The sequence below is a fragment of the Salvelinus alpinus genome, chromosome 38, assembly GCF_045679555.1.
Source record: "Salvelinus alpinus chromosome 38, SLU_Salpinus.1, whole genome shotgun sequence".
Classification (NCBI taxonomy): domain Eukaryota; kingdom Metazoa; phylum Chordata; class Actinopteri; order Salmoniformes; family Salmonidae; genus Salvelinus; species Salvelinus alpinus.
In genome coordinates this window covers 10144213-10158342 of record NC_092123.1, presented here as the reverse complement: position 1 = coordinate 10158342, position 14130 = coordinate 10144213, and the positions used below count along the sequence as shown (strand labels likewise).

At 43.4% G+C, this 14130-nt stretch overlaps 1 protein-coding gene across 6 annotated transcripts in view; it reads right to left on the bottom strand.

The window, feature by feature from the left end:
- Window positions 1–517: 517 nt before the first annotated feature.
- Window positions 518–14130, bottom strand: part of itsn1 (intersectin 1 (SH3 domain protein)) — a 65656-nt gene continuing 52043 nt past the window's right edge. For 3 of the 6 annotated variants that reach the window (XM_071387352.1, XM_071387355.1, XM_071387353.1), the window contains 15 exons: window positions 13727–13893; window positions 13303–13470; window positions 12787–12985; window positions 11909–12103; window positions 8105–8226; window positions 7627–7733; window positions 7193–7376; window positions 6684–6782; window positions 5935–6102; window positions 5503–5715; window positions 4931–5052; window positions 4760–4842; window positions 4104–4187; window positions 3406–3579; window positions 518–3171 (listed from right to left, as the gene is read on the bottom strand). In XM_071387352.1, coding sequence (XP_071243453.1) covers window positions 3023–3171; window positions 3406–3579; window positions 4104–4187; window positions 4760–4842; window positions 4931–5052; window positions 5503–5715; window positions 5935–6102; window positions 6684–6782; window positions 7193–7376; window positions 7627–7733; window positions 8105–8226; window positions 11909–12103; window positions 12787–12985; window positions 13303–13470; window positions 13727–13893 — 2234 coding nt within the window. In that variant the 3' untranslated portion in view covers window positions 518–3022. Of the gene's footprint in view, window positions 3172–3405; window positions 3580–4103; window positions 4188–4759; window positions 4843–4930; window positions 5053–5502; window positions 5716–5934; window positions 6103–6683; window positions 6783–7192; window positions 7377–7626; window positions 7734–8104; window positions 8227–8666; window positions 11037–11908; window positions 12104–12786; window positions 12986–13302; window positions 13471–13726; window positions 13894–14130 lie in introns of those variants that run through there. The other 3 variants (XM_071387354.1, XM_071387356.1, XM_071387357.1) reach the window with 3 other exon arrangements.

The following is a 14130-nucleotide window of genomic DNA, read 5'->3' as shown; positions in this document are numbered from 1 at the left end:
AGAACATTGCAAACAATTCTATTTGTTTACATTACTACCTTGAATGAGCAATCACAGAATGCCATCTAAACGGAAACAAATGTGAAAACAAATTTAGTTCCACCCTATTACCTCAAAAGAACGAAATGACTAAAATGTCACACATCAAGACATTCTCAGTTTCAATGTGAATATATATGCAAGTCCTACACAAAAACAATACATATTGCTATTTCAACGTCAAACTCCACCAAATCCAGCGAAGTTCTGTTGCCCCAAACATTCCTTGCATAACAAAATTGCACCCTGCTGAAACACCAGCCCCTTCAAATCATCAAGGTTACTGCTTTAACATGAATGATACGTTCAATGTACAAAGCTTTCAGGCACCGACTGAAGTGAACGCTATCCATGAGACCCATATTATGGAAAAGTAATATATGGCGGTAAATTCCAAAACATTTAAGTATATTTTGTATGAAATAAGTACTTACAAGGTTTGTAAATTAAGGCTACAAACCAAACATACATCAAACTCTTTGGTCCAATCAAATTTTATTTTCAACATTTAAGACAATACACTTCCCATACATTGATAACAATACATTGTCATCAACATTCTTCTACGGTAGTTGTTGTAATATATTACTTATACTCCTTTCAAATATTTCAACATATTCACATACTGTACTTTATCAGTTAAGACTTTGCTCATTAAAAAGAATAGAGACCATCACTGGTTTTAGAGTGAACATTAAAAAGGGCACTACTGTGGGGTAACCGGGAAGGAGTGGCGGTACAGGTCGCACGCTATAGGGAAATGACTAGTCATAATCTAAGTCCTCCAACTTGAACAGAGACCCAAGCACAAACCCAAAGCACTCGAGAATAGTAAGTTCATGTTACACACTCACTCCTAGACATACACATAAGGAACACAGGCTCTGCAAAAGCTGTTCTCCTTGACCACTTTCACTAACACGGCAGTGGAATTTCACTAGTATTTGTACATTATCTACATGGACACATAGCTGGTAACAACAACATACATTAAACTAACATTAGACAAACTATGCTAACATTGTCAGACTTAACAGACTGAAGTCAATCGTCTCCGCTTCCTTTGGATATCCTTGTACGTCTCCTTTCGAACGCGGAACCCAAGATAATGGGAGGGTCATAATAAAGAACGAAATAACAGAGAAGACAATATGAAAGATTCAAATGGTCTCATACCTCAGAGTAGATTGCATATTGCAGCAACCTGGAGGCTGATATTTCCCTTTTGTCTGAATTGTCTTTCTTAACGTCAATAAATATGTAATACAGTGTTGTTCAACTGAACACAGTGCCACACAAAACTCAAAAAAAATACTTCCTGTTCTCTTGCAAAGGAAATATATTAATTTGAGACCCAAATTGAATGAACCTGAAATGCCTCCTCTTCACAAACAGTTACAGTTACAGCATTGGCCGAATATGTCCATCAGAACAAAGCCTGACCTCAGTCTCCAAAACAAAACACCTACAAAATGGCTTTCCAACACATAAATATAGCACTCTATATTAAATGGTGCTTTTTTGCCGTACGAAAAAATGTAATTAAAAACAACCAAAATATACATACAAAACGTGAAGATATGAATGCGTTGAAAATAACAGACTTTTTCGGAACAAGTACAAAAACATTCCTGACATCACCGTATGATTCTTCTAACCATCAAAAAACGAATGATTTGTAGTACATTGGTACTCATCATCTTGGCCTACGCTGCAAATGTAACTAGAAATCGGCACTCATTTACACATCATTTAGAAAACAGGAAATCTGCTCTTCAATTCCCCTCAAACCGTACAACAATATGTTTTGGGCTAAGCCAATTTGATAGACAATATATTAGTGTGTACTTTCGTACAGTACTTCTGTAATGCCTCAAATACACCCAAACATTTCGTCTGGCCTTTCATTTGAATTTCCAATCTAAAACACAAACGCTCAATATGTGGAACATATGTAAAGATTACTGATAGCTTCATTTTCATTCTCAGCATACTAACATAACAGTTCTTTAATTGCTCAACACACTTTCCCAAAGTGTTCTCACCAAACCTTTGAGGGTATATCACAAAGTATATCTCTCCTCCTCACATTCACTTATGTACTGTACCTGCTTTTGTACCCTTGTCTCAAACAGACGTACACGGAAAAGAATACATAACTCGAAACCTGGGTCACGTTTGAACGAAAGAAATACAAGCGGAGATGTTCCAGCTAATACAACCAGGGGTATTATTAGACAGGCTTCAGACACGCTTTTGAAATGGTCCGACCTGCAATGACATAATAGCCGTATGTTTATAAACATGAACACAGTGTCAAAGGTTATATGGGAGGTTACCGTATGTTGTCACAGGGATGGCACAACAACAGTGTGGTCACCTGGGTGGTGTTCATTAAGGCCACACAACGGAAGGCGTTTTAAAACGTTTTGCAACGTAAAACGAAAATGAACGTTTATTATTGGACAAGGGAGTCTCGCACGGTTTGTCTGTTTTTCCCCGCTTGTTGACTAATGAACACGCCCCAGGTGTTAATGCCACAGGGTGGGCTCTTTCAGACATACAGTGCATAAGCAATGATCATATGTGTTGTTCAAACATTTCTCTACAGTATATCATGTCTCAAAGGTTCATTGCGTAATAAGATGGCCTTTGAGATTTTAGATTAGCTGTGGAATGCTTCATAATTTTGTTCAACCAAATAATAGTGGAATCATGATATCATATATACACCATAATGATACAAATCATAAAGAGAGAAAAAAAAAAAAACATAATTAAAACCCTTCTGCAGACATTCATTCACACAGTCACACGTGCGCACGCACACACACACACTGGAGTGTGGGGCTGGGCCGTTGGGGATTGTCACTAGAGCTTGGTGAGTCTTCGGGCAGGGGTAACGGGGTTTGGGGGGGGAGTGTACAGTATATGGGTGTTAGGCTGGGTTAGGCTGAGCAGGGCTGGGTTGAACTGGGATGGGCTAGGGCTCCTCGAAGAGCTGCAGGTCCAGTCGTACGACTATCTCTCCTGTGGGCACCTCGTGGAGCAGCAGCCTCTTGGTGATGGGCCCTTTGGAGCCCTGGTCCTTCTTAATGTCCGCCAGACGGATCTCTGTCCTGCCTAGGAAATCTACACACAAACAGGACAGACAAGTAATGAGGGTTCAATACAAGGTTGTCACACCATATTTTGTGATAGAATATATCGCATGACAGCACACACAATCAAAAAGGCCTCGTCAATAAAAAGCTGTTTGTGTGTGTGTGTATAAGCTTGTGTGTGCACAGTCTCACCGTAGCCTTTTTAAACAGAGTGTTATCCTGGTGTGTGTGTGTGTGTGTGTGTGTTTGCCCGCAGCCTCACCGTCAGGAGAGAATTGGTCCCTCTCAAACACGGTGACACACAGCACGTCCTGCTCCAGGTCCTTGATGAAGAACTGACAGTTGGAGTTCCACTTGGGGTTGAGCGTGTCCTGCAGGGTCTTGGTGATGTGGCACTGGGAACCCATGGTCACCTCGCAGTACGGGTTGCTCTTACCTGAGAAGAGATCACAACTTAGGGTTGCAAAATTCCGCTCACTTTCCCCAAATCCACTGGTTTGAAAGAAATCCCGGTTGAAGAATTCCAAGTTGGAGGATTCCCTCCATGCTTATTCCCTCCTGATTCCTAAACCCTCAAACTGGAATTTTACAACCCAATAACAGATTGGCACAGTTGTATAGACGTTTAGAATAGACCAATATGGGTATTCCTCCACAAATTAGTATTTTAAATCTTCCACATACTTGTGCTCGATTAAGCTGGCCTGGTGAAATGGAACCAATGGAATAGTCCCAAAAGGGCAAACACCACCCATCTGGCATTGCAGGCAGGCTCAAAATACTATTTGAACCCCTGCGTGTACTGTTAACACTATCATTCTTCTCCTGTGTACTGAACAGCAATCGACACATGTATTAAAAGGTGGCGTGTGTCACTCTCTCGTGTCAGAGACACACAGATCAAGTGTTGAGATCAACCTCAGGTCTGGGTGTGGCAGGGGGTCATCTCTAGGGACTTACCGTGAGAGCGGCAGGGCTTCAGCTCGATGCCCTCCACAATGTTTACCATCAGCCGGCCGATGCCCGTGGCCCTCTGTGAGCGAACTGCATCGAGACAGACACAAACGTAATGGTCAGAGGCAGACCTAACGTAATGGTCTGAGACAAACACACAGCAAAGTCAGAGGAGACAAAGCCAGCATGAAAACACTCAGTTGTCATGAGAAATAGTTTGGTAACACTTTACATGAAGTTGGTCTTATACCTGTGTACTAACACTGTACATACAATAAAAACCAAAATCGTTGTTAGCTCGTTCCTGGCTTCTTAGTGAAATTAAGCCGTTTTTGTTAAAAGTGGAATAAGTAGTCACTATTCCTCAAGTATAACACAGAAATCGCTCAACTCCACAATTCCTACACTACTATGTAGCAACATTTTCATAAAATGTTACTAGCATAAATACAAGGTTACAAAGATATAAGGGTTCACTTCAAGTAATAATACAAGGTACTTACATAGGGCTTATATGCAACCCAAAGATGCTCAAAAAGACACTACTATAAAGTGTTACCAACAGTGCTTTTGAGACCATGGTCTGGGAGGGTAGGTGACAAAGCTGTCCCTCCCAGACACAGTGGACCAGAGGAGAGGAGCAGAGAGACAGACTGTTATACCCAGGTAGGCCTTCTCCCTCTTCTTCTTCTCTGTCTCGATGAAGAGCTCCGAAGCTGCCTTGATCTTCTGCACCCAAGCAGTCCTGCATGAGTCATCACAACAAGGTCAAAAGAAAGCCTTGGCTATATGTGTGTGTGACTGTGACTGCATGCATACGTCTGTGTGTGTACCTCTCGTTGATGCTCTCTGCCCGGATGGTGTAGACCCTGTCGATGTGGGAGATGTGGAAGATGGGCTCGTCTCCCGAGGGATCTGTTGGCAGCTTCACCAACACCTCGTTCAGGAAGATGGGCTGTAGCGGGGGTTAAAGGTCACCACAAGGTCAGAGGTCACAAGTTCAGAACTCCTGGGGTGCATCGCAATAATATCTCGTCTCGTTCCTGAAGTGCGCACTCGTTTACTACATCCCATAAATCTAAAAGCACGGGATTGGTGCAGGTTTGGGCTAGAGGGAATTTCCACAATATTTCTTATACAGGTAATTTAATTTCGAATCAGTGAAGAGAAGTGAACAAATGTACAGGAAGGAGAGATAATTGGGATGTAGCCCTGGTCTTGAACATGCCACAAAACAGCCATACTACTGTACTTGGGGATTTGTACGGCAAATCAGACACCCATGACCCACTCAAAACCTCACACGACCCAAATTTGGGTCACGCCCCACAAGTTGAGAATTGCTGCCCTATAGGGTGCCATTTGGGACGCGGACAGTGTAGGTTGGTGAGAGGAGAGTACTTACGGTCTTGTACATGCGGTACTGCAGGTGGGACTTGGCACTGAACACCTTGTCGCAGCCCGAGAAGCCCAGGGGCTTGATGATCTGAGTCAGGAGGAGGAAGTCGTTGAATAGGAAGCCGTACAGCTCCTTGTTGCTCTTGGCCTTGTAGAGTTTGCCGCTGTGCAGGATTTTGCGCGGGCCCAGGCAGTTGGTCACCGAGTTGAACACGAGTTGCTAAAAGAAAAAAGGCCAAGTGAGTGAGTTGGGAGTTGAGTCTGTGTTCACGGTGTGTAAATGTGTCAACTGTGTGTGTATTTTTGTGTAAACAAGTACATGTTCCTGTGTTTTTCATTGTGTTTTATTTGACCATTATTTAACCAGGCGAGTCAGTTAAGAATTATTATATATATATTTTTAAATAATGATTTGTGTGTGTTTGTGTGTCTGTATTACCTCAGACAGACCCTCACACTGGACGTGGGCCTGGGTCCACTCCAGCCGGTCAGAGTTCTCCTTCTCCCTGACGCCCTCGTTGACCTGGGAACACAGCTCCTCAGCCTTCTCCAGAGCCTGCTTCAGATGGCTATGGTCCGGGTGAGCCTCCGGAGTATTCTCTAGGATCTGAGCCGTATCACACATAGTTAGATAGTCAATTCCAGTGTGTGTGTGTGTATCAGTTAAATGTTTTATTTATTTAACCCTTATTTTACCAGGTAGCTTTACTGAGAACACATTCTCATTTACAGCAACAACCTGGGGAATAGTTACATGGGAGAGGAGGGGAATGAATGAGCCAATTGGAAGCTGGGGATGATTAGGTGGCCATGATGGTATGTGGGCCAGATTGGGAATTTAGGACACTGGGGTTAACACCCCTAATTTTACGATAAGTGCCACTGGATCTTTAGTGACCACGGAGAGTCAGGGCATCCGTTTAACGTCCTATCAGAAAGACAGCACCCTACGCAGGGCAATGTCCCCAATCACTGCCCTGGGGCATTGGGATATATATTTTAGACCTGAGGAAAGAGTGCCTCCTAATGGTCCTCCAACACCACTTCCAGCAGCATCTGGTCTAGCATCCAGGCACCGACCAGGACCAAACCCGCTTAGCTTCAGAGGCTGTGGCCAGGCTTTTCAATCACATACACTTTATTCAGATGGTGGGAAGAGTGGGTGTGAGAAAACATGTGTGCACATACATTTTTGATGATGAGGGGGTAGCGCGTCACCCTTTGCATGGGTTTGAGGAGGAAGCTGGAGAGGGGCATTCCCTTACAACCTGGGTCCATGGCCAGTCTCTGTAGGGGAGAGGAAACACTATCACTATCAGATATCAGCGTAGAACCTAATAACACTCACATGTGAATATATATACACAGGAATCACGTTGGATCAGTCCCAACCTAGTGCTGTGGCTCGGCTACCCTCAAATAAGAAAGTATACTGACGCTAGTATATTAGTCTAGTCTTGCGGTGTCAGACATCGCGCGAAGAAACCAAGAACGGCTGGAGTCGAGGCTATTCACAGACAACCAAACAAGGGGCATGAACAAACGGAATGTGCACGAGACACTAGGGGCCAATAAAAGTTCAATACAAATTAGTCAAACATAGAGCTCTGGTCAACAGTTGTGCACTATATAGGGAATAAGGTGCCATTTGAGATGGTGACGCAGGCAATGCGCACTTTACGGCCTTTCTCCATTACCTTGACAAAGTCCTTGAACTCGGGCACCTCGTCGGTCTTCTGCTGGATGAGCGTGGCCCCGTTGAGCTGGCAGCTGCAGAAGCGGATGTAGGGCTGCATGTGGGGCAGCTGGGCCGTCAGGATGTCTCCAATCATCTTCACCGGCATGCGCTCGCCCGACATCTTCTTCCTAACCCTCAGAGCCCTGGTGATGGGGGACAGGAGGAAGGGGGCAGAAGAGAATGGGACGATTGGTGAGTCTGGCTATAGTTTTAACCATGTTCTGAAGCTGTACCGTGTTTGTTTACAAGGATCAATGGCAAAATATCATTACTTTGAAAGTGTACAAATGGATGTACCAATCCAAGATTGCCCCTTTAATCAGCTGCTATCCACCATATAGCTAGTTAAACTATAGTTATGACAACAGGACCAGAGGTGGCTAGGGGGCGTACTTGAGCAGCTTGATGTTACACATGATGAGCTCCTTCCAGTTGACGAAGATCATGGCCACCTCTTTCTCTGTCAGCAGCTCCGACTCCAGCAGAGGCTTCTGAAAGACCTGGAGAGGAAACGTTGACGCAATGTAACAAACATTCCGGAAACGTTTGCATGTAATGCAGATATCATGTTACCATGGAGTGAAAAAATATAAATAAATTATATATATACACACACACACACACACATATTTGAATATGGGGCGGCAGGAAGCCTAATGGTTAGAGCGTTGGGCCACTAACCGAAAGGTTGCTAGATTGAATCCCGGAGCTGACAAGGTATAAAATTCTGTCGTTCTGCCCCTGAACAAGGCAGTTAACCCACTGTTCCCCGATAGGCCGTCATTGAAAATAAGTTGTTCATAACTGACTTGCCTTGTTAAACAAAGGTTAAAAAAATAAATATATATATATATATATATAAAATGGCTACCTCGGTGACGAGCTGCAGGTCATTGACATAGTTCTCCTCGGTGACGATGAGCTCGTGCGTGTAGCCCTGTCTCTTCCTCTCAACGGGGGTCAGCATGTCCAGCAGGTGCAGGTCAGCGCACCCTGTGGAACAGGACAACAGCTTCGATCAGCTCCCCTCTGTCACTCAAATACCAACAGCCAATCAGAACACAATCTCAATGACCCATCTCTCAAATAAACTTCCACACCTGAACAAATCATTGAAATAAACAATATACACTACAAAATACTTCCCTGGAAAATAATAAAAAAATGTATTTAGAAGGTGTAGGGTAAAAGGGTCTTCACCTCAAAAGCCAGGCAAACATCATACATACAAATAAAACAAGTTGAAAGTATAATTCTTTAGAGCCTTGTAATTGACATTTTCCCCAGAGTTATCTACAAAAGGAATAAAAAAAACACACAAAACATGTCTTAAAGCAAACATGCTTTGAAAAGAAATGGTGGTAGGTCTCTTGCTCAAGTAAACAAACCTTTTGATTTTTAAAATCAGTAAATAAAAAAACACAAGTCCACCGTTGCCATTGAGCTTTTTAATCATTATACACGTCATTTTCTATATTAAAGACAGCATGACACTTTTTTATTAAAGCTGACTTGTTTGTACACATTTTTCAATTTGTACATTCATTTCTGATAAAATGCTTCAGGAACCAAGTGTAACGATTACATTTTGGATCTGTTGTTGATTCATAACATACCAGAAGCAATTCAGTTTATAGTCAGAGTATTGTATAGTTAGAATTTTTTGTGTGCTTCTCAAACCCGAGTCAGTAACGGAGTACAAACCTCCTTGAAACTGATGGGTCTCAAAAGACACATTGGAAAGTCCAACAAACCAATCATAAAGCAGCAAACACCAATACTGTCACATAGTGGAACCAATAGGAACCAAACGGTTATATAAAAAAAGGCTGCATACAGGAATTCCATCTTTGTGTTTTAGAATTACAATAAAATTACAATACTGTTGTGACAAATGCAAACAAGATTGATATGGTACCAGTCCAATACTACTGTATGTATATATTGCTTTAAATGGATGATGCCATGCTTTTTCCTGTTGTTTGAGAAGAATAATAGTTTAAGGCCATAGCTATATAGCCCTAGAACTTGGTATTCCACTCTGTTAGAAGGACTACAAAAAAATAGCATAGTCTTAGTTTTCATATGTAAACATTGTTAAAAAGCTATTATCAGGAGGGTATTCTTTTCATATTTAGTATGTTCATATTCAGCTGAATCACAGTTCTTTTCAATAGGATTTTCTTGACAAAATAACTGCGGAAAAGGTCAAACTAAATGGACATGTTGCTTCAGATTTTTACAAATGGCAACTGCATAAACCGGTAAAAATAACTTCAGGAGGGAAGGGGGAAAAAATACAATACTACATAACCATATATATTTAAAACACTATGCACTATAATTGCATTCATTTATAAAAAATAGACTGTCATGGGGATATAGAGTTGTCCAACTTGTGTAGAAATTACACTTCAATTGAAATAAATCTAGGAGAAAACATGTAAACCAACTCATGAATACAAAACACCCCATCTACTCTGAATAATACATAGTTCTGAGACGACAAGAATTGACTTGCTGAGGATATAACATCCTTACTTTGTGTGTGCCACTCAAATCACACAATTACAAGTCTGTGCATACTGTGTGTGTACCATCCCCTCTCCACTTGTGCCGGCTGTGCATTATTTGGTTTGCGTCGATCATAACCCCGTTTCACAAAACACTACAGCACAAAGTAAACACCCCAGCACCTCCAAACAACAAGACTCATCCAAAGAACGTTTAGTATGAACATAAAAAAACACTGCTAGATGTGAGTGGATAAATGGACAGGTTCAGTCCCGCCCATAGGTTTGACAGACAGCTTCTCTGTCCACTGTATGAGCTGGCTTTGGGGCAGGGGTGGTCTGGATGTAAGCTACAGTAAATGTAATAAGCTCTCCCTCCATCCTATAACGTGACCCATGTTTCGGTGACCTTTGAACCCCTAGACTAGTCCATTAGACAGGTTGCTCATGATGAACCAATCCCGGGCCCAGTCGGACAACCAACCCACCACCCATCCCCCTAACCCTTCGGTTTGTGCAGATCTGTAACACGTAAGCAATGTGGTTACAACCGATCCCGTTTCCTTTAGATCTGCAAACTGAAGGGGTTTGGGCAAGGGGAAAGGGGCTTGGGGTTGTCTTTCGGGCCAGGCCCCGGTTGTTTGGGTGGCCCGTCTGATGCTGTGTGTCATGAATAGTGGGTCTTTCTGTGGAGCTGTGGGTCGGATGGGGGAGGGGTTAGTAAGGGAGGGGAGGGAGAAGCTTAACGTCAAAAAGGAAGCCATTTGACTCATTAGTAAAAAAAAACAAAAACATAAATAGACCAAATCCGTGGTGCGGTGATAAAAAATGCAGAATGATAAAAAAAAGCAAGAGGTATGAATGTCTAAATCTACCCAAAAAAATCTGAGTTCACAGAAAGCCACAAAAGGACCCACTATCCAGTCTCCCATTCATATGATCACTTCAAGTAGTTATTTTTTTCAATTTCCTAAAAAAAAACATTGAAATGTTTCGATTAATAATAAATGTTAAATTTTTTAAAGTATATTGTTTAAAGAATAAACGGTGTAGGATAAGGAAGCTGCTTGGCAATTTTGGCGAGTGCGTCTAACAGTTCGAATATAAGGAGGTAACGGCCTGCTCTCTGCAGCTTGACTCTTCTAGCCCACAAGGCCAGGTGGTTATCATGTGGCAGTCACATGATCGGGGTGGCTGCATCTCCCATCATCCCGCGGGGGCAGTGTTTAGGGGATAGTGGGTCTCTTTGAGGACTTTCAAGGCTGAGTGGGAATGGGCAACATATGAGTCCTAGAAAGAGGAGGAGAACACAGCACATAAGCAAAAAACGCAAACCAAAAAAGGAAACAAACCAACAAGACAACAACAAAAGAAAGAAAAATATGCAAATACACGAGCGTGCAGAACTAAATGGACGCCGGTGGCGGACGAGTTCACGAGACGACACACAGCGTGCAGCATAACAGATGAGGTGGAGTCTAACCATGGTACAGTATGCATGAGGGATGTGGAGGGGAGGGGGCGTCTACAGGACATTGAGGGAGATGTTAGTGAGGAGGGACTGTACATACAGACACACACACACCTCTATTCAACTGAGGATGGTACATGATCTGAAAGGTCTTCAAAGAGGGGGCCCATAGGTATCAGTATGATCAGTTGCCTACAGATTATACCCTTGTCAAACACGGTCCCATTTGATTCGATTCCAGAGGTTTCCAGGGGTTTTAGTTGAAATGAATAAGGTATCGAAGAGAGTGAGAGGATACAAGAAGATCACTTCTATACAAAGCAGGAGTACACATCGGTGGGTGTGTGTGTGTGTGTGTGTGTGTGTGTGTGTGTGTGTAAGAGAGAGGAAGGAATGTAATCACAGTACTCGTTATGACCCGTGCTGGGTTGTGAGTGTGTGACTGTGTGTGTGTGTGTGTGTGTGTGTGTGTGTGTGTGTGTGTGTGTGTGTGTGTGTGTGTGTGTGTGTGTGTGTAAGAGAGAGGAAGGAATGTAATCACAGTACTCGTTATGACCCGTGCTGGGTTGTGAGTGTGTGACTGTGTGTGTGTGTGTGTGTGTGTGTGACTGTATGTGAGAAGGGTGCAGTATGTACTCAAACTGCTGGGTGTGACAGAGAGGGAGACTTTAGTAGTAGTGTGTGCACTCACATTGTTGGCTGGGGTCTGTGTCGGTGGTCAGTTTGACGTAGTTGGAGGGGAAGAGGCCCACAGAACCGTTCAGCTCGCCTTTCCACCAATCAGGGTCCTCCCTGCTCAGCACGTTGATGATCTGGCCCTTCCCAAAGGGCAGCTCGTCATCATTCTGTGCCATGTAGTCGTACATGCCAATCACCTGACACACTGCTGGAGACACACATACAGATACAAGTGAAAGGTTAGTCAGACAATACAAGACAATACAATAGACTTGGGCCCCGTCCACAAGAAAAGGGACAAAAGGCGATGTTCTATCAAATCTGTGATACATTGTGGGTAAATTGTTAACGACTGATTGATCAAATAATTATTGGATATTAATGATGCAAAAAAGGCGATTTGTAGATCAATCAGTCGGCAATGTCGAACAAACCCCAAAAACTCTTGTTTAGGATCTGAGAGGATTGGATGGGTATTATATAGGCTACTATGGAGAAAATTCTACGTATAGCTTATCAGAGGGCAAGGTAGAGCTACGACCAAATGAATTATACCTATCCAATCCCCTCAGATCTACACAAGAGACTAGGGGTGTAGGGGCTAGGGGTTACTCCTGGACAGGACCTTAAAATGCTACTATTAATATTAGGCCCACTTCACAACACAGTCCTCTGTTACTAATAATATGAATGTTATTGTAAAGAATGTTATTATAACACAAAATAATGTAATTATCAAGGATGTTATTATACCATGAAAGAATGTTCTTGTAAAGAACGTTACTATAACTTGGAAGAATGTTATTATGACAGGAAATAATGTTATTATTAAGGACGGTATTATAACATGAAAGTACACAGAGAATGTCTGCACTAGCACAGTATTAGTACCCGTCATATGTTGAGTCAAGGAGGGGCCCCAAGGCCCCGGCGGGCCCCCGTCAGATCCCTGCTCCTGGCCCCTACCTGCACTGGGCATTGGCAGCTTGGGGGGTGTGGGTTCTGTGGGCGTGGTCTTACTGGTGCTAGGGCTCAGGAGCTTCACGTAGTTGGCCGGGAACCAGCCAATCTGCCGCTTCTTTCCCCGGGCCTGGACCAATGAGAGGACTTGTGAGTATGGGAGAGGCCACAGGGGCAGAGCAAGAATTTTAACAGTTAGAAACAGTCCCTTCTACTTATTTTTAAAGCAAATGTGTGGATAACAATGAATCAATGAATTTCTACATCACTGTCTATGTATAAATTACCATATCACCTTGTATATTAGTATTATATTATATATTAAGACAATTATTGGCACATCTATGTCCACATATGAATACAACTTAGCATTTAAACATCTACTACGACATTTCAAGTAAGTGTTGTTTGTTTGTGGTGAGTAGTGTTGAGAGATGGTCCTCCAACCTGCAGCTCCCCTTCCCACCAGCCCCCTGGGTTCTTCTTCCTGATGAGGATGAGCTGGCCGGGCGCCAGGGTGAGCTGCTCGGCCCCCGTGGCTGTGTACGGGGCGATGACCTGGGCTATCTCGGGCTTCTTCCCCAGGCTTCCAGTCTTCCCTGCGGGTCCCAGTCCCTAGAGGGAAGACCGAGAGCTCTGGTTTTACTGGGAGTTAAACAAGGCACACAGTTCGTGAAACGTTAGCTAACGTTGGCCAACTAACATACTCCATTTGTTTTATGTTCACCGTGAACGTCCGCTAATGTTAGGAGAGCGCTTTGGTTTTACTGGGAGAGCTGATCAGACAAACAGGACTGCATCGCAGAGTTTACGAATCGCCACACAAATACTTGACAAAGCGTGTGAGCGAGAAGCGTTTCCTAGAAGTTACCTCAGAGTCCTTGGGTTTGACGTAGTTGGAAGGGAATACCCCCGTCTTGCCCGAGACCACGCCCGTCCACCAGTCGCCCTCCTTCTTGGTGACCACGATGACGTCGCCCTGCTGGAAGGTCAGGTCGCCCTGCTCGTTGCTCTCGTAGGTGTACATGGCTATGTATTCTGGGAAACACAACATCTGAGCAACAGGGTCTGCTTATACACATTTTTAGCTTTGTTTTACACAGGATTTCATCTAAATGGGTAGAGTAACAGGAACATACTGTGTTCCATGATAAACTCTGGTGTAAGTGCTCTGTTTTATATTGTATATATGGTGTGGAACAGTCTGAGAGAAAGAGTCATTTAAAGCCGCGATCCGCGATGGGTGAAACGGTGCCACTGGTTGCCCCAGGCGTA